Source organism: Geotrypetes seraphini, chromosome 3, assembly GCF_902459505.1.
Source record: "Geotrypetes seraphini chromosome 3, aGeoSer1.1, whole genome shotgun sequence".
Taxonomy (NCBI): Eukaryota; Metazoa; Chordata; class Amphibia; order Gymnophiona; family Dermophiidae; genus Geotrypetes; species Geotrypetes seraphini.
Window position 1 is genome coordinate 10,379,323 of NC_047086.1, and position 24,570 is coordinate 10,403,892.

General features: G+C 43.1%; 1 protein-coding gene across 1 annotated transcript in view; it reads left to right on the forward strand.

Annotated features, from left to right (window-relative positions):
• The window catches only part of LOC117357612 (translocation protein SEC63 homolog), a 186,755-nt gene that overhangs the window by 154,719 nt on the left and 7,466 nt on the right, over positions 1-24,570 (forward strand). The window contains exon 20 of the mRNA XM_033938447.1: positions 306-410. Coding sequence (XP_033794338.1) covers positions 306-410 — 105 coding nt within the window. The remainder of the gene's footprint in view (positions 1-305; positions 411-24,570) is intronic.

Here is a 24,570-nt window from a genome sequence, read left to right on the forward strand (position 1 = left end):
GTGCACATGCGCGGCTAGCTCTTTATTATTTTTTATATATATATATATATATATATATATACAATTGTTCTTTTTCTTGATAGGCTTACAAGGGATGTTTTCAAGAATATGTATGATTTTAAATTGTACACTTGTTGAATGATTAAAAATGAATAAAGATTTTAAAAAAAGGCACTAAATGAAAATGTTCAAGAGAAGTACATTTGTGAGGGGAGGGAGGAATTAACAAAATTCAGTAGCACTTGGAGACACTTTTAGCCCTTTACCATTTTTGATCTAGTTTTTCTTCTTTCTATTGGTTTTAGGTAGAACTGAAATTCCCTGCACCAAGCAGACCTGGAAATTATCAGTACACAGTGTTTTTGAGATCAGATTCATATATGGGCTTGGACCAGGTTAAACCATTGAAGGTAATGTCTGAACATGGCTAGTTTTGGAGTGTGTCCTTTTCTTTTTCTTTAGTAATGGTAGGTTGAGGATACAGTGAGCACCGGCTATGTCTTTGTAACTAGTGCTGTAGTTTGTTGTAATGGATTAAAGATATCTTTGGAACTGAGAAAAACATCAAAATGTTGGAAATATGAGTAGCGGTCAGTGCTGAAAAAGGGGGATTCAGCTTTGAAACTGCAACGACAAAATAGGCCGCCTAATGCCACTTCTAGTGTTGGCCATGCCACAGTTGCATTAGGTGAAAGATATTATATAGAAAGGCCTTAAATATATACCAACCCTATGAATGCAAACAAAATAGATAGAGGGAAGATAATTCAATAAATATATGGAATGATTAAACCTAACAATATTCATAACTGAGATCAAGGCCATAATAGCATCTAATATCAAATCTAAATCAAAATATTCTAAAAATATCTTCATAAATATTCAAATTATAATTGAAATTGAGTCATAATCCTAATTGGGTGTTTGAAACAAAAACTGTGGTGGACTTCAATCTTTGGAACCTCTTCTGATGTCTACCATTCCAAGTTCCTGTCTTGTATTTTGTTGTAATCGCCAACAAAATAATTAATCTACTTAATTTGATATAATTTAATACCCTATGATTATTATAATCACTAAATTTATTGAATTTACTATTATTGTCAAGACTAACTTAAATATAATGATACTTTTAAAATTGTGAAGTGGTTAACACGTTTGTTTACAGAAACCTAAATCATTAATTCATTTTAAATTTCTATTAAATTAAAATACAGTACATTTATGACATTAAAAGATTTCTGAAATACATAAAGTGCATGTGCCTAAGACCTAAAGTGTGAAAAACTTAAATTAATAAATTAACATATATAAAAGATATATAAAGAGTTTTTTTATATTTGTATAGATATCACTGTGTGTAGAGAAAACTGAGGGTGCACATTCTTAAAGCATGCGTTTACCTAGATTATCTCAAGAGGTATAAATCAATTATGTGCAACACAACTAGCATTTATGGAAAAGGCAACACTTAGCTTGTTGTAAGGTGGAATCTGCCACCATCAACGTTGATATGATGGAAAACTCCCGACGCCTTTACTTTATATAGGCGTTTCAACCCAAACACGGGTCTTCTTCGGGGGAAATTTTGAGCAAAAGCTGCCTTTCTATATCAAATATGCAAACAAAATCACAAATCAACCAAATTAATAAAAGCAAGGATATGCTAAAAACAGTGGAAACCAAAAAAGATAACAAAAACCAAATGCCAATTAGCAAACCGGAAGCACCAAAGAAATTTAGAAGTAAGTGTGAAAGGAAAACTGAATAAGTAATAACATATGTGAAAAAGGACGAACAAACACCCACGGAAGACCCGAATTTACATTTGTGCTTTAATGCGTGCTAGAGAACAGGGGAACAGGAGCGACAAAATACACAGAAAACGTTGCATTAGGTGGCATAAAGCGCCTATAGAGGTGTAATTCTGGTGCAGATTTTTTAGGTGCTGGTGGGCCTTTTGGTGTTTAAAACTGTTTCTTAATTAGCTATCCTTTGGGGTGATTTATTATTTTTTGATTACTTTATGCTTTGGACGATATCATGCTGAAGAATTAGATGTTACTATTCTAATGGAAATTTCTGTTCAAGAATGATGTGCCTATTGCTCTAGATACTTTGATAATGTTTTTTCTAGTAAATAGGCACATATTTCTTGAAGCCCACACATTAGCCTACTTTCTGTCTCAGACATGTCAGTATGACCGTATCTCTTGTTTCTGTGATCTGTCCAACAGAACGGTTAGTGCAGGTTGCATTCAGGTAGGCGACTTGTTCGTTCTACCTCATTATGTTAATACAGGATTCATATTAAATGTTGTCATATGAGCAGGACAGACTTGTTTCTCGGGGAGAGTCCCTGTATGCTTCCCTGTTAATGTTTCTTCTCTAGGGCTGACCATCTGTTTGATGCAAACTGAGGAATCGGAGGACAGCCCAGAGTGAGGGAGGCGAAGCAGAAAAATATAAATGAGGCTTCTTTACAGCAGATCTTGTAATCAGAGATACACAGCCCACTTGTTCAAGAATGATGTGCTTATTTACTAGAACAGAATACTATAATAGGGCATGACAATTTTAGGGGTAGACTTTTTTTTATTTTTATTCTTTCAACCTTTCCCTCCAACCCTCTTGGGTTTCACCAGGATCCCATGTATTTCATGTTAACTGCTGATTTGTGCAGAGAGAGAAGGGAAGATTCGGTACTTACCTTGATAATCTTCTTTCTGTCCTGACTTGAGGAAGGGGATTTTGATCTTGGAAAGTTAGTAATTAGTCCAATAAAAATATCACCTTATTTCCACTTTCTGTTTCCAAATGTTTATCAACACAGCTACAATACTGCTTTATCCTAAAACAAACAAAAATATTTTTTCTACCTTTGTCATCTCTGTCTGCTCGTCACTCTCCTTTCCATCTTAGCTTTATTCTCACCCCTTCCATATGGCATCTCTCTCTTTCTATGTCCCTTCCATAAACTGTCTGCCCTCTCCCCCTTCCATCCAACCTTCAATACAGCTTCATTTTCTCTCCATTTTTCTATATCCCCTCTCCCCCACCCATGCTCTGACATCCCTCTCATTTCCTTCCTTCCCTATCTTCCCTCCCCATTATATCACATCCTACCCCTTAGTCAGGCATCTGTCTCCTTCCCTCCCCCCAACCAGTGTTCCAACATCTGTCTCCTTCCCTTCCTTTGGTCTAGCATCTGTCTCCTCTACTTTTCTTCCATATCTCTCCCTCCCCCTCACATGCTCTGGCATCTTCCTCCCTCCCTAATTTGGTAGCTTTTTCCTTTACCCTTCCTTCCCTCCCCCCAATCGGGTTCGGCATGTCTCCTCACCAGTGGGATGGGTCTCTGTCTCTCTCTCTCCAGGCTGCTGCTTGCTAAACAAGCTGTCTTCAGTGGCCCTTCCTATCCCCCTTCAACTTCCTGTTCCTAAAGAGGCAGGACGCTGATGCTTCTGGCAGGCTGCAGTGTGGGGAAAGGGAATGGAGGAACCCCCTTATAATCTGCACCTGGGACAAATCGTCCCCACCACCCCATCCTTCTTACACCGCTGAAACCTGTGCTAGTGAGGGTTCAGCCTTTTCATACTCAGTAAATTTGTTAATCTAAGAGTGCCACCAGCTTCTTGGTCCCTTTGGCTGCTGTAGACTAAAATGGCTACCCCTTCTGAATGGTTTTATTGGGAAATAAAAAAGAAACTGAACCATTTTTTCCATGTATGCATGCTGATCATAGACCTGGTCAAAAAGAGCTTCTCCCAAGGTCAAGAACAGGGGTTTTCAATCCAGGCCAGTTGGGGATATCTTGAAACCTCCAGCTGGCTGTGGTCTAGAACCTTCCCCAGAGTTCATATACTGCTGGGCTTCCTTATATTTTGCCTCAAGAAGCTTCTTGCCATGCCTATGTTTTTGCATGGATTCCTCACTTTCAAAACTCCACGCTTCTCTCTTATTTTACAGTGCTATAAGCACTTTTCTGTTTTTAACTTGGGGGGGGGGGGGGTTCCTGTGTAGTTTCAGGTCAGGTACTTTGCAAGTCTTGATTAGCACCTTCTAATCACTTTTATTGCTCCCTCAAAAAAAAAAACACCCCAGTGATTTACAAACAGAATAAAAAAATGGAGCAAAGGCATCAGATTAGGAACATACTATATAGATAGACCATCCTCACTATGCCATCAAATCAAATCTACCACTTGTCTTCAGCTCTGACCATGCCTTAATGTCCTCATGAAAGGGAGATTAATTTGTCATGATCTTTAGGAAGCTTACCACAAAAAACTGTTCAGCCAGAGATAGTGTTCTTAGTCCTTGAACCATGCTACAAACTATCCACCCTCTCCCCCCAAAAAAAACCTGACAAACATTCTAAAACTAGCAACTGACACAACTCCCCAGAAACTGTCATAATCTCAAAACAGACTCCTACATCTGCCCCAACACCTCACAAATTGACGTACCCAACATCTAATCGTATATGGTTGAAACCTCCCTCTCAAACTTGCTGCTCCACTTGTACCCCAACCCCTAGCTACCTCTCCCACAAACACTGCCTAGCACATAAACACTTGCAATTACATGCAGACTCCGCAAATGCATGTACAGGGAAGGTTAATAGTTCCCTGTCTATTTATTTCATTGTCTTTTTTGTTCTTTTCCAAAAACTATTTCAAGAATCGTTAGTTGCTAGGTATATTACTAAGTAACATTTATTGTAGTCGGAGCCAGGTTAAGCCATTGGCAAATTTGACAGGTACTTGGTGTCCACATGTTTAAAGGAGCCTTGTGAGATGTGGTCAGGACTCAAGAGATTCGGATTGCAAACTGTCTGAGGGGTTTTCCCTTCTCATCCCCCCTCATACTGTAGGTAGGATCCAGCCAGTAGAAAGGAAATGGGGCAGAGGTTTGCAAGCAGAGGAGGTGATCTAGAGATACGGTGTCAGGTCAAAACCGCGGAAGACAAAGGTGCACGCCAACAACTGAGGCACACGCCGAAGAAAATAATTGTTTTTAGGGGCTCTGATAGGGGGGGTGGGGGAAGAACCACCCCACCCCACTTTACTTTATACAGATCGCGCCACGTTGTGGGGGGTTTGGGGGGTTGTAACCACCCACATTTTACTGAAAACTTCACTTTTTCCCTAAAAACAGGGAAAAAGTTAAGTTTACAATATAATGAGGGGGGTTACAACCCCCCAATCCACCCACAACGCCGCCGTGATCTGTATTAAGTAAAGTAGGGGGCTCCCCAACAAAACCCCCCGTCGGAGCCCCTAAAAACTCTCATTTTCTTCTGCGCGCGCCTCCATCTTGCGCTCAGTTGTTGGCGCGCGCCTTTGTCTTCTGCGGTTTTGTCTATGAACCAGATACACACATACACACTTGATTAGTATTTGATAATACTGTGGTCTCGGTGTCTAACCAATGTAAATATTTGGGCATGATCTTGGACTCCGCTTTCTTTTAAACCACAGATAAAAGTGGTTTCTAAAGCTTTCTTTAAACTTTGTTTGCTTTGTATATTAAGAGATTTCTTACCAATAGAGAATTTTCAAACAGTTATCGGTGCAATACTGATTCCTACTCTTGATTATTGCAATGTCCTTTATCTTGGTTTACTGAAGTATGCCTTCGGGCTCTTCAATTGGTGACTGATTGTTGAGGCTTCAAATTTTGATCATATCGCACCTATTCTAGTAAGCTGCACACACCTAGTTTAAGGTACTCTGTCTGATTTACAAGTTGTGGCGTATAAAGAAGCCGGTAATGTTAAGTAATCTTCTGAAACTGTATCAGCCGAAACGAACACTGCGCTCTGAGGAAAAGTTCTGTTGGGACGTTCCATCATTGAAACAGGTGAAACTGTCTTGACTTCGTCGCTTGATGTTGACGGTACAAGGCGTTCTACTGTGGAACGCATTGCCTCAGAATGTAAGGAGTGCATCATCTAATTAAAACAGTGCTGTTTGGGAGATATTTTTCTTGTAAGTGAGATGGTTGAGAGGAAGTCATTAGGCCTGTTGCATTGAGGCTGGTTTTAGACTTTGATAGCTTAAAGTTTGTGGTTTTCTGTGATGTTTTTTGTCTGTTTGTTTAAATTATGGAGCGTTTACTTGTAACTCACTCAGAATTGAAGTAGATGTAGCAAGTAAGAAATTAAAAAAAAAAAAAAAAGATTCCCTGTGAGATGGTTATTGCATCTTTCAAACTGCCCTCGCCTTTTCTGATCAGGCATACACATAACCAACACACACATGTACCCCCACACACACATTCATAGAAACATAGAAAGTGACGGCAGGAAAAGGCCAAGGCCCATCGAGTCTGCCCACTCCATTGACCCACCCCCCTAGTTAATCGCTCTCTGATGACCTTTTCCCTCGTAGAGATCCGACATGAGCATCCCATCTGTTCTTAAAATCTGGCACGCTGCTGGCCTCGACCACCTGTACTGGAAGCTTATTCCAGCTGTCCACCACTCTTTCAGTGAAGAAGTACTTCCTGGTGTCGCCATGAAACTTCCCGCCCTTTATTTTCAGCGGGTGTCCTCTTGTGGCCAGGGTCCCCTAAGAAGGAAAACATCATCTTCTACCTTGATGCGACCAGTGACATACTTAAACGTCTCAATCATGTCCCCTCTCTCCCTACGTTCTTCGAGAGAGTTTAGCCGCAATTCGTTCAGCCTTTCTTCGTATGATAGATATTTGAGCCCCGAGACCATCCTGGTGGCCATTCGCTGTACCGACTCGATTCTCAGCACATCTTTGCGGTAATGTGGCCTCCAGAATTGTACACAGTACTCCAGATGAGGCCTCACCTGATTGTACAGATGAGGTTCTGTACAAAGGCATTAGGTCGTCGGGCTTCCGACTAACAAAGCTCCGGATACAACCCAGCATTTGCCTAGCCCTGGATGAAGCCTTCTCCACTTGTTTGGCCATTTTCATGTCTTCGCTGATGATCACCCCCAAATCCCGTTCTGCGGCAGTCTTTGCTAAGGTTTCTCCATTCAATGTGTACGTTCTGCACGGATTATTGTTGCCAAGGTGCATGACCTTGCATTTGTTAGCGTTGAAGCTAAGCTGCCAGGTCAAGGACCAATGTTCCAATAAAAGCAGGTCTTGCGTCATGCTGTCGGATAGATTGCCGTTACTCACAATATTACATAGTGGTTGGAAAGAATTCCGTGAGCCATGCTCTGCATGCTTTTCCCATTTGTTACTGATGATATTACTACTTCATCATGGGAGAGGGGGGAGGTGGAGATGAAGACTGTATCTGAATTTAAGATAGCTTATGACCAGCATGTGGGATCTCTTAGGGAGAGGAGGAGATAGTGGATGTTGTGGATGGGCCTTTGGTTTATATCTGCCGTCAAGGCGGTATGCCGGTATATCAAGTGTTTATAAACTGAACTGCGTAGTAAGATCCTGGTTCTGTAAGCAGTGCCTAAATTGGTAGGTGCCATTGAAAACAGCACCTATCACATGTCATTCATAGGTAGGCACTGATTATAGAATCATACCTAACTCAAGCGCTGGTATATCAGGCCAGGGATTTCTTGGCCTAAAATACCAGCACCTAACTCTTTCTAAGCCCAAACTTCGCCCTTAACCACACCTGCTTTTTGGGTAAGAGCATAAAAGTTGCGCTGCTGGGTCAGACACTGGTGCCCATCGTGCCCAACAGTCTGCTCATGCAGCGGCCCTCTGGTCAAAGACCAGCGCCCTAACTGAAACTAGCCCTACCTGCGTATGTTCTGGTTCAGCAGGAACTTGTCTAACTTTGTCTTGAATCCCTGGAGGGTGTTTTCCCCTATGACACACTCAGGAAGAGCGTTCCAGTTTTCTACCACACTCTGGGTGAAGAAGAACTTCCTTATGTTTGTATGGAATCTATCCCCTTTCAATTTTAGAGAGTGCCCTCTCGTTCTCCCCACCTTGGAGAGGGTGAACAACCTGTCCTTATCTACTAAGTCTATTCCCTTCAGTATCTTGAATGTTTCGATCATGTCCCCTCTCAATCTCCTCTGTTTGAGGGAGAAAAGGCCCAGTTTCTCTAATCTTTCGCTGTACAGCAACTCCTCCAGCCCCTTAACCATCTTAGTTGCTCTTCTCTGGATCCTTTTGAGTAGTACAGCGTCCTTCTTCTTCATGTACGGCGACCAGTGCTGGACGCAGTACTCCAGGTGAGGGCATACCATGGCCCGGTACAGCGAGATGATAACCTTCTCTGATCTGTTTGTGATCCCCTTCTTTATCATTCCTAGCATTCTGTTCACCCTTTTTGCCGCCACCACACATTGCGTGGATGGCTTCATCAACTTATCGATAAGAACTCCCAAGTCTCTTTCCTGGGAGGTCTCTCCAAGTACCGCCCGGACATCCTGTATTTGTGCATGAGATTCTTGTTACCGACATGCATCACTTTACACTTATCCATGTTGAACCTCATCTGCTATGTTGATGCCCATTCCTCGAGCCTGATTATGTCACATTGCAGATCTTCACAATCCCCCTTCATCTTCACTACTCTGAATAACTTCGTATCGCAAATTTAATCTCCTCACTCATCGTACCTATGTCCAGATCGTTTATAAAGATGTTGAAGAGCACGGGTCCAAGCACCGAGCCCTGCGGCACCCCACTGGTGACGTTCTTCCAGTCCGAGTATTGTCCATTTACCCCCACTCTGTTTCCTCTGCGCCAGCCAGTTTTTAATCCACGTGAGTATTTCATCCTCGATTCCATGGCTCGCAATTTTCTGAAGTAGTCGTTCATGCGGAACCGTGTTAAACGCCTTCTGAAAATCCAGATATACAATGTCGATCGGGTCGCTCTTGTCTATCTGCTTGTTTATTCCCTCAAAGAAATGCAACAAGTTTGTCAAACAAGATCTGCCTTTGCTGAAACCGTGCTGGCTGGTCCTCATCAGACCGTGTCCGTCAAGGTGATCAATGATGCGGTCCTTTATCAGTGCCTCTACCATCTTTCCTGGTACCGATGTCGCTCACCGGTCTGTAGGTTCACGGGTCTCCCCTTGAACCTTTTTTGAAGATCGGCGTAATATTCGTCACCTTCCAGTCCTTCGGAATCTTTCCCAATTTGATCGACAGATTGGCTATTAGCTGAAGCAATTCAGCTATAGTCCCTTTCAGTTCCTTGATGACCCTCGGATGGATACCATCTGGTCCTGGGGATTTATCGTTCTTAAATGCCTACCTGAAAATTTTTTAAATTGTTTTTAATGGCGCTGTTCAATTAACAGCACCAATTGACCCAATTAAAAATTAAGTTTGGTGCCTAGATCATATAGGCATAGGTGCCTAGTGGTGGGCGCTTTTTTTTTTTTTTTGTATACTCATGTTTATTGAGCAAAAGGTGAACAGTACAACAAGCAGTACATACAACAAGCAGTATGTAAATAGCACCAAGTGGCAAACAATACAAATCAATGGGAGCACTGTGTGCTATCATAAGAGAATACAATGGTACTACAAACCAAAATGCTCAAGGGTTATATAATAGGGAGGGGATCAAGGAACCCCATGGTTAACCCCAACATTCCCACACTCACACAACATACATACACATACATACTCACATGGGCAGAAGAGGAGATGAAGGATGAGAGGAAAAGGAGTGAAAAGGAAAAAAAAAAAAAAAAGAAAAGGAAATACGAAAAAAAAAAAAGGCGATGAGAATAATAAGAAAAAGAATAGGAGTAATAAGAGGAAGAAGAAGAATAAGAAAAAGAAAAAAGGGTGAACAGGTATTGGAGAGCAGACGAAGAAAAGAAAAGGAGAGAGAGGGAAGACAGGAAAGGTACAATAGCCAACCAAATATAAGTCAGTACAGCATAAGCGGAGTAGGAGCAAAAGCAAAAGCAAGGCCATTCAAGCCAAGGTGAAGGAGAAGATGCATAAAGAACATTGCCATCAAGGTGAACACTCCTGGCAAGACGCCAGAAAACGTTCCCACAAAGCACTGTATTCCTTCCAGTGATCCTGATGACGAGAAGATTAAGTTTGCAGCTCATAAAGACCCAGGACCTTCATGTGAGCCAGCCAGAGCGGGTAAGTAGGGGCCTCGAGAGACGCCCAATGTTGCAGAATAAGCTGTTTTCCCAGCATGATCGCATGAAGGATAAATTTCTGAGAAGAGGTGCTAAGCTGCTGCTGAGACAGGTCCTGCACATCCCCCAACAACAATGCAGGCGGATTCCAAATCAAGGTAGAACAGATAGTAGTATCAAGTTTAGCACGGATAGAGTCCCAGAAGGAGAGAGTAGGACAGAGAAAGAAAGAATGCAGATAGGTTCCCGGAGACATATGGCATTTAACACAAAGATCATCCTGCCAGAGGTTCATGGCAAAACCTTTTGATCTAGAGAGATAGGCACGATGTAATATCTTAAATTGGGTCTCCCTTAGCGGTACATTTTTGAGAAAAAGATATATATTTTGAAAAAAAACCTGTAAGTCTTGAAGAGACACCGTCAAGCCCAAATCCCGGGACCACTCATCCACTACAGATTGAAGGCAGCGCTCCCCTTGAAAATCCCGGCCCTCCTTATACCAAGTAGCAATCTTATTCTTGTGAGTAGGTGTAAGTAAAGCCTTCTCATCAATGGCACCGCAAGTCCAGTTGTCCAAAGGGACAGCAGATAGTGAGGAATAATAGTGCTTAATTTGGATATAAAGGTAAACCTGCGTGGTGGGGAGCCCCCAGTGGGTACACATAAGGGGAAAAGAAGGAAAATTGCCGCCCCCTAAGTGCAACAGGTCAAGTATGGTAGAATCACGTTCAGGACGATCCCTCAAACCTTGCAGACCCCGAATTCCGGGTGTGAACCCCGGGTTACCCACTAAAGACAAAAAAGGAGACGGATGAGGCATCTTATGTTGTAAACGTCACCACCACGTCCACGCCTTACGAAAGGCGAGGAGAAAATGCAAGGTAGGGTAGAGTAAAGAGATCGACGTACCCAGACTCCCATGGATAAACGATACAAAAGATATGGGAGAGCAGCAAGAAGCCAAGAGGCCCGGCGGGGAGTATTTACGGTGTAAAGTCAAATGTTCATGAATCCACCGGAATAGGGATGCCACATTATAAAGGCGAATATCCGGGAGACCCAGTCCCCCTTGTTCCTTGCTCCGAGTCAGTTTAGGGAAACCGATATGGGCCCGCCTATCCTGCCAGATAAATCTACGAATAAGAAAGTTATAGTGACGTTCATCCTCTCGACTAACCCAAAAGGGGACAGTTTGAAGAGCATAGAGAAGTTTAGGAAAGAGAACCATTTTAACCAGGGCTACTCGGCCCATCAAGGATAAAGGAAGGGATCGCCACCGATGACAAAGATCTCCGATCCGTCCAATAGTTGCCGAAATATTAGATGTACTCGGATTTTTATATAAAAGAATCCCCAAATATTTCAATTTCCCAGGTGCAATGCCAACCCCCAAATGTTCGAACCACCTGTCACCCATCGAGTCACTTAGAAGGAGAGCTTCAGTTTTATCATAGTTAATTTTCAATCCAGTAAAGGAACCAAAGGAGTTAATAATATGCATCAGACGGGGAAGATGAATGTCCGCGTGTTTGACATAAAGTAACATGTCATCTGCAAACATACTGATACGGAACTCAGACCCCCCCACACTCAGGCCCTGCAGGGTCGTGTCCTGGCGAATCGGATAGCAAGGGGCTCGAGGGAAAGAAGGAAGAGCAGAGGTGATAAGGGGCACCCTTGCCTGGTGCCACGGCCAAGAGAGAAAGGATCAGAGATCCCTCCATTAATCAATAGCTGCGATTTGGGTGAGGAGTATAGAGCAGATACCCAGTGCACGAAGTCCCCCGAGATGCCATATTTTGCAAGCACCCAAAAAAGATGACGCCAGGATACCATATCAAATGCCTTTTCTACGTCAAGGCTGGTGATCAAGGCTTTATCCGAAGGTCGATAAGGCAATTGTAGTACTGGAAAGACTTTTAACAGGTTCATAGAAGCATGCCTGCCAGGGACGAAACCTACCTGGTCCTCATGGATCAGGTCCGGTAGCAGCACATTCAGACGCGACGCCAAGATACCGGCCAGGAGTTTGACGTCCAGATTGAGAAGTGAGATCGGCCGATAAGAGCCCAACTGGTCCAGAGGTCTCCCCGGTTTTGGTAAAATGATCACATGGGCAATGTTATGTGAGTTTCCCGTAGGGGTTTCCGATCGGAGGCCCATAAAGTAGTCCTGGAGGGCGCATAAAGCGGAAGGTGGTAAAAGCTTATAAAATTCCGGGCCAAAGCCGTCCGGGCCCGGAGTCTTAGCCAATTTAAGGCGTCGAATAGCTGATTGTAATTCCTCTTCACTGATTGGCCGGTTAAGGAGAAGATTTTGAGATTCAGAGATGCTAGGCAGGCACAAGTCAGAAAAGAAGGTATCCCGGGCCTGATCATTAGAAGGCTGCTCTGCGTAAAGCTGTTGGTAAAACTGCAGAAATTGGTTCGTGATCTCCTGCTGCTGAGTATGTATGTTTCCCACTCTATCCTTTATTTTCGTTATAACATGGCGAGTACGAGGGGGCCTGATCAGATTTGCGAGTAACTTACCAGTTTTGTTGCCCCAAGCATGCAACTTGTATTTGTAAAAGTAAATATTACGAGAAGCCCGTTGAGATAGAATATCATTAATTTGATGTTTAACAGCTTGGAGTCGGTCCTTCAGCTCCCGTGTGAGACTCGATATATGAGAGCACCGCAGATCCCGCAATTCAGCGGTCAAGGTCAGTAAGTCCCCATCTCTCTTTCTCTTAGCAGCCGCAGAGTAAGCAAGCACGTGGCCTCTCATAACGGCCTTAGCGGCTTCCCAGTATAAGACCAAGCTGACATCCCCGGCACCATTAGTGGCGAGAAAGTCCTCCCACTTATGTTCCAAGTAGGACTTGAAATTAGGGTCGGAGTACAGATGAGGAGACATCCGCCATATCCTGCCAGGGGAGGCAGAAGAAAATTGAAAAGTAGTACCTAAAAGTGCATAATCCGACACCAGTGGAGCGGCCATAACAGCCCGAGACAGCTTTGGAAATAGTCCAGTAGAGACAAGTATATAATCAATTCTAGTGTATACATTGTGAGGGTGGGAGAAGAAAGAAAAATCATTATCGTCCGGATTCAGGGTCCGCCAGGCATCCAACAATCCCAGTTCCCGAAGAAGGAAGGGGATACCCCTGTCATAGTGGCCCCTAGTAGCAGCTTTAGCAGGTTTGCGATCCACAAGGGGCTCTGCCACCACATTAAAATCACCCCCTAGAATCATTTGATGAGAGGCATAAGGCACTAAGAGTCCCACTAGGGTAGAGAAAAAGTCGTGAGAGTAAACGTTCGGGGCGTAGATAGAACCCAACACTAAAGGACATCCCCACAGGTCTCCTATCATAAATAAATACCTGCCCTCGGAGTCTTTGATCTCTTTATGAACAATAAAGGGTATTTTTTTGTGGATCAAGATCGCCACCCCCCTCTTCCGAGAAGAATAGGCAGAGAAACCCACCTGTCCCACCCAGTCCCTCCGAAGTTTAAGATGCTCAGTATGGGACAGGTGAGTCTCTTGAAGGAGTGCGATGTCACAGTGTTCCTTTTTCAAATAAGTCAAAATTTTTGTACGTTTCACCGGGGAGTGGAACCCATCCACATTCAAAGAGTTAACAGAGAGACTAGCCATAGGGAAGGAAAGCAAGAGCAGACAGCAGGAAATAAACCCAATAAGTGCCAAGTACTGGGTGGGAGGCGTCCCAGCCAATTCCCCCCAACCCGGTTCCGGCGAGATGTAGATGTCCCCCAAAAGCCACAACATCCATACCAAAATCAGTTTCACGCACCTCTGCCACCCATGGAAAACGCATCCATCCACTCCACACTCATACAGACACATACTCACATCCCACCCCAATCCCCCAGATGTTCCCTTCCCCCCCCCCCCCCCCCCCCCACCCAAGACTATGTAGTCTACCCCCACACAACATTACAGCATAGAAAAACTTCAGCTCCGGGCCGCCCCCTAGCGGCCAATGATCAACAGAATATAAGAAAACCCAGAATAGGAGCAGATAAACATTGCAAACAGTGCAACCGGAAACTTGAACCATAGCAAATGATGTAGAGAAAAAAACAAACAAACAGGGATATATTAATGTCCAGTAGAAAACACATGATGCTTTAAATATTCTTGCGTAGTATCAAAAGCCAGAGTAGTAAAATAAATAGATAATATATAAAGAGCATAGGCAAGAAAACAACAGAGACCAGGAAAAGTGCCCCCAAAAGAGAGCACCCACTATACAGTGGACTCCGGGAGGAACCAGAGGACTATAGCACTGCATTCACAGGGTGAAACAAACAGAAATGAAAAAAATTGCCACTGGTAAGGAGAATGTTAGTCATATCACCGACAAACTTCAGGCCTTGGCCCTAATCCACAGGAAGCCCTCTGCAGAGTCTCGAAGCAGATCCAGGGATCTCAGAGGCCTCTGAGATTCGTGAGTAGCAAAGAAATCCAGTTAAATAGGTCTATGTCCACAGTCAGTCAGCTACCCTGGGAGGATCCAGGCCTGGAGAGAGCTTTTGTATGAATTGCTCCATTGCCTGCGGGGTTTCCAGGAAAAGAACCTGGTTGTTGTGGACGACTCTTGCACGTGCAGGGTACTGAAGAGTGACTCTGATATTTCTTTTGTAAAGCTCATTACAAAAGGGAGCCATAGCTCTGCGTTTGTAGGAAACCTGAGGCGAGAAATCTTGAAATAGAAGAATTTTCAGCCCCTCAAATTGCACAGCGGCCCCTCTGCGATACAGGGAGAGAATTCTTTCTTTAACCGCAAAGTTGAGAAAACGCGCAATGACAGGGCGCGGGCGTTGTTCGTCGTCTCTGCGTGTGCCCACCCGATGAGCTCTTTCTATCAGCACCGGGGTCAAAGGCGGTTGGATGTCAAAGACCGTGGGCAACCACGCTTCCAGACGGGTGCGGAGATCCACATCACGCACCGAGGCAGGTATCCCGATAAATTGCAGATTATTTCTTCGGCTGCGGTTTTCTTGATCCTCCGCCCGATCTTTCAAAGTGGAGGCGGAAGTTTCCAGCGACCGCAGTTTTTCCTCAAAGTTGTCAATATGAACCTCTTGCTGTGCTATATGGTCCTCCGCACGTTGCAAATGGTTAGATTGAGATTCTAGGCGCTCCCGCATTTCCTCCATAAACGATTTAATCTTTGTAAGTTTATCCTCCATCACTAGAGTAAGAGAGCGGGTAAGCTCCTGCACCGCGGCTTCCAGGAGCGTGAACATAGGCACCTCGTGTTTCTCCGCCATTTTGGGCACCAGCGAGGTGATTTTGGCCTTCACTCCCCGCTGAGATTTAATCGGCATGCCCCTCGGAAGCACTGCTGAAAAGGTGACCGTCGCGCGCGTCTAGGTGTAAGAAGGGATCCGGTGCAAAGCTGCAGGTCAGAGACGTGAATAATCGGGTTTATAGATAGAATTTAAGACGAAGCACGTCCGATCAGGTCTCCAGCATCACATGACCCCCGTGGTGGGCGCTTTTTATTGGAACAGGGCCTAAATGTCTAGACCAGGGGTGTCCAACCTGCGGCCCCGGTTGAGGGTGATGCAGTGTTTTCTTCTGCTGCCTCCGGGTGTTTACCGTCTTGCCAGTTCCCTCCTTTGTCTTGCTGCAGCGCTTGTGCAGCCCCAGAAAAATTTTTTCGGCCATTGCGGCCCAGGGAAGCCAAAAGGTTGGACTCCCCTGGTCTACACCATGACTTTGATTCAGTGTTTTGCTAGTTAATTTGAATAATAATTATCCCAGGTCTCATCTTTTTCTTGGAGATGAAATCTACTGAAAACCATAAAGACCTTTAGAAATTGAGTGACCAAGTGTTTTAACAGTGCAGACAAAAAGAAAATCTCCTGACAGACCAGATTCTCTGAAATAGAGCTGAATTTCTGCACATTGTTGCTCTAATTCTACTTTACGGAGAGGGTGGTGGATGCCTGGAATGCGCTCCCGAGAGAGGTGGTGGAGAGTAAAACTGTGACTGAGTTCAAAGAAGCGTGGGATGAACACAGAAGATTTAGAATCAGAAAATAATATTAAATATTGAACTAGGCCAGTTACTGGGCAGACTTGTACGGTCTGCGTCTATGTATGGCCGTTTGGAGGAGGATGGGCAGGGGAGGGCTTCAATGGCTGGGAGGGTGTAGATGGGCTGGAGTAAGTCTTAACAGAGATTTTGGCAGTTGGAACCCAAGCACAGCTTTGGATTCTTGCCCAGAAATAGCTAAGAAGAAAAAAAAAAATTTAAATTGAATCAGGTTGGGCAGACTGGATGGACCATTCGGGTCTTTATCTGCCGTCATCTACTATGTCAGTGATTCCCAACCCTGTCCTGGAGGAACACCAGGCCAATCGGGTTTTCAGGCTAGCCCTAATGAATATGCATGAGAGAGATTTGCATATGATGGAAGTGATAGGCATGCAAATTTGCTTCATGCATATTCATTAGGGCTAGCCTGAAAACCCAATTGGCCTGGTGTTCCTCCAGGACAGGGTTGGGAACCACTGTACTATGTTACTATGTTAAGGTTTGGAGACCCTGATGTGGATTTCGCAGGAAAAAAGTAGAAGGCTCCTTGGCTCTAGTCAGTTTGCCTTTTCTAAGATGGTTTTCTCCCGATACCTTCAAAAGTCAGAAAATATAATTTTGCAGCTTTACTGCTGACTGAGACCAATAGTTTAGTCATCCCATCAGTTAAGGAACTGTTATGTGATATGGTGCACACAGAACAAAAGTTCTAGCTTCCAGTCATTTATTCATCTTGGCTTGAGAACAAAGATTAAGGCAGAATCTGTCTGTTTTGCTCTTCGGACTTTGCCAGGGAGCAGGGGTAGGCAATTCTGGTCCTCGAGAGCTGGAGCCAGGTCAGGTTTTCAGGATATCCACAATAAATATGCATGAGATTTTGCATCTCAAGGAGGCAGTGCATGCAAATCCATCTCATACATAGTCATTGTGGCTATCCTGAAAACCTGACCTGGCTCCGGCTCTTACCCTTGGGCTAGAGGAACCTTTGGTCTGTCCCGATATGGCAACACTTATGTTCTTAGGTGCAGATTATTTACAAAGAATCTACCAGGCGTCCATAGTTGGGTTTGCGTAGCACTCATCAAAACCCTTGCAAGTCCATTTTCATATTGCAACAGCTAGTTCTCAGTTTAGATTTTTCAAACGCTCTTCCACAGATTTACTGTCAGTGGCATAACCCTACCTGACAGCTCTCTGTTATACAATCAGTATGTCACATTGACTCCTGACCTTTTCTTTCAGGCACTGTTGTGTTTCCTGGTATGTGCCCTATCCTCCAAATACCATGACCTTTTAAACTGTTGGAGAGCTCCAGCTCTTGAGTGCTTGAGAGGTACCCCATGCTGTTGTGCCGTTCTATCTAGAAATCCAGCTTCTCTTCCTCATCAGTCGATGCTCACAATTTATCCATTGTGGGTCGATAACTGACTAGAAGCAAGGAAATATTTAGATGGTGATCAGTTGCAGATGGCACAAAATGATCAAAAGTTAAAAACACAAGCACATTGGGAGGGCAAGTCTGAGAACTGGCAGATGATGTGAATGAGTGCAAAGTCATGCATATAGAGGAAGATCATCCTAATTATATGTGAATTTGCCCTTGTATCTCATATAGTCCCAAATTACATGGAATCTTCTCATCCTCAGGCTTTAAGTCCACCAGAATAGTCCCAATTATCTGTAAGTCCCTTCAAAAGGGAGCTGGCAAACCTCCACGTTAACCTTCATAGCTATACAGCAAATGCTTCTGAACAAAAATAAAATCAGCCCTACTGTGTCCAGACAGAGAAAGCAAAATACTATCCTTTTTTCAGTAAAATCTTCTGTATCCAGCAGCGGTATCCATAACAATAAAGTTCAGCACCCGTTCCAAATCAAGATAAAATATTCTAAAGACTCCTGTGATTTGGATTTATGAGTAGAAGGGGTGTCCCTCCTCCCTCTTCCCTTGCCACTGCTCTCTCTCTCACTGCAATGTAAACATCTCCAGCTGTCACTATCAGGCTGGTTAAACCTTTGCTTTCCTACCTTACCCTTTCCTCTCTCCTTAGTAGCTCTGGGAGAAGAGTAAAAGCAAATTCTCACAAATGTCAGCCTGCCATTGGCCTTCCTTTACTGCTTTTCACATATACACCCAAAAAAGAGAACCAGAAAGGGAAAAGGAAAAACCGAACTCTCAATTGTTTGTATTATGGCTTCAAAGTCCATAATAGCATTGTCTTCTAAGGTCAGAGGCAATCTCCGACTCATGTCACGTGGGATCTCTTAGAGGAAGAGATATAGACTGGATGGGTCATTTGGCCTTTATCTGCCATCACTAGTGCTTTCTACTCTGGACTATTGCAGTATCGTCTATATGGGTATACCCCAAAAAACAGTGAGGAAACTTAGAATTATTCAGAACACAGCGGTCCGCTTGATATTTGGATTAAAAAAGAGCGACCATGTCACCCCCTACTACAAATTGCTGTCAGTCGAGGCACGAATAATTTTCAAGTTCTCCTGCATATGTTTCAAACTAGTTTGGGGACTGACTCCTACGTACTTGCTATCTCACTTCATATTCTACAGCCCTACAAGACAAACCAGAAACCGCTATCTTTTTGCCTATCCAAGCATTACCAATTGTAAATACAAAACCTTTCTGGATAGAACTTTCGTGTACCAAGCAAACAAACAACAACACTGGCTAGACAACTACATTAACAAAGCTAAACTGACCTACAACGCTTTTAGAAAACTCATAAAAATGGCCTTATTCGACAAATATATCACCTAAACAGAATCTTCAACGAACACTTCTTTCTTTTCTCGTTCCCAATATACCCCCTCTGAAATCCTAATCAAACCGTAATAAATTCTTAAACTGTATATTGTAATTTTCGATGTATTTTTTGTAATTTGCGACCTTTTCCTAACAGGTCCTCTCGGAAATGTCTTAGCGTTCTGTACATTTTATATTTTCGCATTCTTAAAGTTGATGTACTCTGGATTTCCTCTGACTATCAGTATATTGTAACTCACTGAATGTCCAGCTCTCTTGAATGTAAACCGCCTAGAAGTCGCAAGATTAACATAGTAACATAGTAGATGACGGCAGATAAAGACCCGAATGGTCCATCCAGTCTGCCCAACCTGATTCAATTTAAATTTTTTTTTTTTTTTTTAATTTATTTTCTTCTTAGCTATTTCTGGGCAAGAATCCAAAGCTTTACCCGGTACTGTGCTTGGGTTCCAACTGCTGAAATCTCTGTTAAGACTTACTCCAGTACAACCTAAAACTAGTCACCCCAGCAGTATATAACGTTATCATAAGAATTAGTCTAGAATACCGCTAATACCAGACAATACACCAGACAATACACATCAGTATTGTTAGCCCAACAAACTTGAAAGGCTATGGCCTCAGAATCGGAGCCTACGCACAGCAGTGAATCACAAACTGAGGATAATCCGCGTAGTACTACAGCTCCTGCTCCAATCATTGGCCGGTATTTATATTTTTTAAAACTTTTTCTAAAGCATTTCAATGAAGCTAAACCCTTCACCCCGGACTTCACAAACTTTTTAGGGGATACTGTGTATATATAATAGCCAGGATTTGAAAAAAGTAGACCAGAAAGACTTATCTTGTTGCTGACTTGTCTTTAAAGTAAATTCGGTCACTAGTGTCTGTTGGCTGACGCAGCCAGCGTTTCGCAGGAATTTTAAACATCCGCTGTGTCAGGGCCACCAGGACATTCAAAATCACAGGCTCAGGAGCACAGCTTCCTGTATGGCTCAAAAGATTTCTTTCTGGTGGCCCTGACGCAGCGGATGTTTAAAATTCCCGTGAAACGCTGGCTGATGGAACTGCTGACAGGCATGGCACTGCAGAACTGAGTACACCACCATTATTTCCTATGGGAACTTTGGGGGTAGCTTTCTGAATGCTTAAAAAGTGTTTTTTTAGTTTGAGGGTAGGGTTCAGGTCTCCCACCTTCCTAGACCCCAAATCGCTATTTTTTATTTTCAGGTTTTATTTTTGCCTCAATACCTCTTGATTTGTTTAAAAATTGTTTAGGATGTACTTCCCAGCTCCTAATCTGGATGTGTGCATTGATTGTGCTGGATTGATGCCAAATCAGTGACCATGTACCACGTACCATAGCACCTGGGGAAGGGGTGGGGGCTTCAGACTTTGCCTCCTCTGGGTACTCTAGGACAGCCTGGGTCCATGACTTTGGAGAAAAATCTCACCTAGAGGCCGCCCTGCAGTTGGTGCAAAACGCCTGCGTTCTGAGCCTGGAGACTTTTTTTTTTTTTGTATAGTACGTGTGCCTCAACAGAGCCCTTCCATGGTTGTTGGGTGTGACTTCTTGCCAGATTTTATTCGGCTTCTCTGGAAAGTTTATTCTTAAGTCCCCACTTGTTTGATGCAGCCCATGGGCGTGTTGGATTTTTTTTCTCAGCCTGTTCTGCTAGTAGTGGAGCTTCCTGTTCAGGAGCCCTTTCATCCAGCTGTGGCAGACTTTGATTGCAGTAGTTACCATTCAGATATTATGCCTGATGTTGTTTCTATATTGGATAGGGCTGATACCCTTGATGGGCTAGTCACCTTGGCTGCCCTGAGAGTCCAGATTTGGGTGCTGATCCTTCTATCCACATGCCTTTTAAGCAAGGTTCTGTGCTCCTTTTATCGCTGCTGTTCTGAAAGAGCTCAATTTGGGTTATCCATCTTCCACTTCGCAGGCTTCGGTCAAGGACCCTTTTCATGTGCCTTTTTTCTTTCCCATCTCCAGCTCCTTGGTCTGGTTACAGATCAGTGTGATACCCCATACAGTTCGTTCTACCCTTCTAATGTTATGTCTAAGTTTATCCCCTGGCTACTGATTTTCAGTAGGTTTGACCAGCCTAATGTAGATTCCACCGTGGCACAGGTTTTCCGGCACATAGTCCTTCCTAGTGATGGGGGAGTGATGCTTAAGAACTCTCAGGATCGCAGAGTGGATATTGTGTTAAAAAAAACAACTTTGGTAGTGGCGACTTTAGGTATCAAAATGGCAGTGACTAAATCCTTTACAGAGCGAGCCTGTCATGCCTGAGTGCGCAGTGCATTCTCTGTGGAGGTACCTGCCTGTCCTCCGCTGATGATGGATGGTGTGGATTATGGCGCTCAATGAAACTCTCTACTTGGCGTCTTATGCCAAACCTGGAAGGCTTTTCAACAGTGATTTGCTAAGAATTACGTGGAGCCTGAGAGGGCCCCCTTTTCGGTGGCCCTGGTTTTTCTTCAGACGTGTCTAAAAACAGGTTTTGAAGTGTCCTCCCTTACAGTTCAGGTTGCAGGCCTTTCATGTTTTAGAGCGTGCAGCTGTGTCCAGGTTTCTGGGAGAAGCACTTTGTTTGCAGCCTCCCTTGCATTTTTTTTTTCCTTCGTGGAATCTTACCATCGTTCTGCAGGGCCTTGAAGAGGCCCAATTGAGCCACTGGTAAAATAAGGAAAGTAGTTTTAAAAAAAAAACTAAGGTAAAAGGATCAGCTGCTAAGATCAGGACTTTAAATCAAGCATGGATGCTTAAAAATACCATCTTGGAAGCTCTGTATTAATACAGGAGGAAAGAAGAACAAAACAGCCAGCATGATTAAAGGGAGTCGTGAAAGAGACTATTGAAGCCAAAAGAGCATTCTTTAAAAATTGAGGAAAGATCCTAATGAAGAAAACAAGAAATATCATCAGCACTGGCAAGTTAGATGCAAAGCTTTGATAAAAGGCATCTAAAAGAGAAACTTGCCACAGAGGTGAAAACTCATAACTTTTTTCAGGTATCAGACTACAGTTTCGTCAGCCAGAAGCCCGAAGTTAATAATGCCGTTGTACAGATCCATGGTAAGACCTCATCTGGAATATTGTGTACAATTCTGGAGGCCACATTATCAAAAAGATGTGCTGAGAGTTGAGTCGGTTCAGCGAATGGCCACCAGGAGGTCTCAGGACTCAAGGATCTCCCGTATGAGGAACGGCTAGGTGAATTACAGCTATACTCACTTGAGGAACGCAGAGAGAGGGGAGACATGATTGAGATGTTCAAATATGTCAAGGGCCGTATTGAAGTAGAAGAAGATATCTTTTTCCTTAAAGGACCTACGGCAACAAGAGGGCACCCGTTGAAAGTCAGGGGTGGGAGATTTCATAGCGACAACAGGAAGTATTTTTTCACCGAAAGGGTGGTTGATCATTGAAACAATCTTCCACTGCAGGTAATTGAGGCCAGCAGCATGGTAGATTTTAAGAAAAAATGGGATAAGCATGTGGGATCACTTCAAGGAAGAACTTAGGGTGGAGGGTCATTAGAGTGGGCAGACTTGATGGGTTGTGGCCCTTTTCTGCCGTCATATTCTATGTTTCTATGTTAATTGATACAGAATACAGCGACCAAACTTATCTTTGGAAAGAGAAGATATGATCATGTATCCCCGCTGTTGAGAAAGCTTCATTGGCTTCCAGTTCGTCACAGGATACAGTTTAAGGGTGCACGTATTGTCTTTAAATTCCTCTATGGAATATTTGATCCTTCAATCCCTCTATGTTGGAATGCTATTATATCCTGTCATTCAAGGATTACAACAATTTATAAATTATCATTTCCATCCTCTAGAGGACTTAAATGTGCCGGGAAGCTCAGTAAATCTTTGGCATTTAAATTGGTGAAAATTTGGAATAAATTACCAGATTTCTTAAGACTGTTAGATCAGCTACATCAATTCCGGAAAGATCTAAAATCCTGGCTGTTTACGCAATAGTTTTTCAAGACTACTAGTTGATAAATCATTATTGAAGAATCATTAATGAAGTATATTCTATCTTTTAACTATTCAATATCTAACTAATCTTGACTAATAGTACTCTTTCCATTTGGCCTATTAGTTTGTTACTTTATTCTTAATGAACTGTAAACCGAATCGAGTTCCTTCAGGAAAACACCTGGTATATAAACTGAAGATGAGATTAGATTAGAAAGCCTGTGAGGGAATCTGTGGGGACAGTTGGATCATCAATGAGTAAAATGGGCATTCGGAGAGGACAAGACTAAAGCAGAGAGACTGAACAAATTCTTTGCTTTGGTTTTTACTGGAGAAGATATAGGAGATTTACCTGTACCAGAAATGGTTTTCAAGGATTACAGTGTGGCGCTATGTTCCTTCTAAATGGAGCATGTGAGCAATCGCTCAAGCATTCTAGGAGTGTCGCTCGCAAAAATTCTTGCAAAGAAAGAAAATTGTTGGGTTTTAGAACTTACTGATCACACACACAGTTTTTTTTTATTTTTATTTTTTTTAGATCTTGAGGAATAATTTGCATGCACCCGGCCAATCTTTAGAGGGAGCATTGGTCGGAGGAACTGAAAGATATCAGGATGAACCTGTAAGATGTACTTGAGCCAAATTGGCAAATGAAATAAAGAGTAGTAAATCTCCTGCACTTGATGGTATACACCTTTGAGTGCTCAAAGAATTCAAACATAAAATTGTTGATCTGCTGTTAGTGATCTGTAACCTGTAATTAAAATCAACCATGGTACCTGAAGATTGGAAGATGGTCAATGTAACGCCAAGTGGTAATCTGGGAAATTACAGACCAGTAAGTCTGACATGGATGCTGGCCAGCAATCAAATGTGACAGTCAACATGGATTTAGCGAAGAGAAGTCTCCATCTGTTTGAAAGATGGAACAACACGGTTCTCCCCTCCAGTTCTTCCTTCCCTCACACATAATTGTTGATTGTTCATTTACTGCTGTTCACTGTTTTGTTGGAAGGCACCCCTTAACTAGGGATCCCTACATAAGTTGCTTATTTATCTTGACTGTCTATGGAGAAACAGTTGCACACCTAAACTAAACTAAAACTTAACCTTATATACTGGGTCTTCAACCAAAGGAAGTTAGACGCGGTTAACAATAGATTAAAAAAATAAAGTAAACTGAAATACAAGAGTTAGTTTTCAAAATGTTTAGCGAATAAAAAAGTTTAGACATTTACGGAAGAGTTGGAAGGAACTGGGACACCTCAAAATTAGGGGAAGTTCATTCCATAATTGGGGAAATTTGAACGCCAGAGAGCTGCTAAAATTCTTAACTCCTTGAATTCCTTTTCTAGAAGGAAGAGAAAGTTCAAATCGATGAATGCCTCTCGCATAGGAAAATCTATAAACATTCCATAGCAGAGGAGCAAAGATACCACGTAAAATCTTAAAAACAATACATAAACACTTAAACTGAATTCTAAAATAAAGCGGGAGCCAATGAAGAGTGAAAAGCAAAGGAGTCACATGGTCGAATTTGCTCTCTCCATAGATCAACTTCGCGGTGGTATTCTGAATCAATTGTAGTCTGTAATAGGTGTTCAATTTCCTCTGCTTCTATGTAAGGACAATCAGCCTTGTGTTCC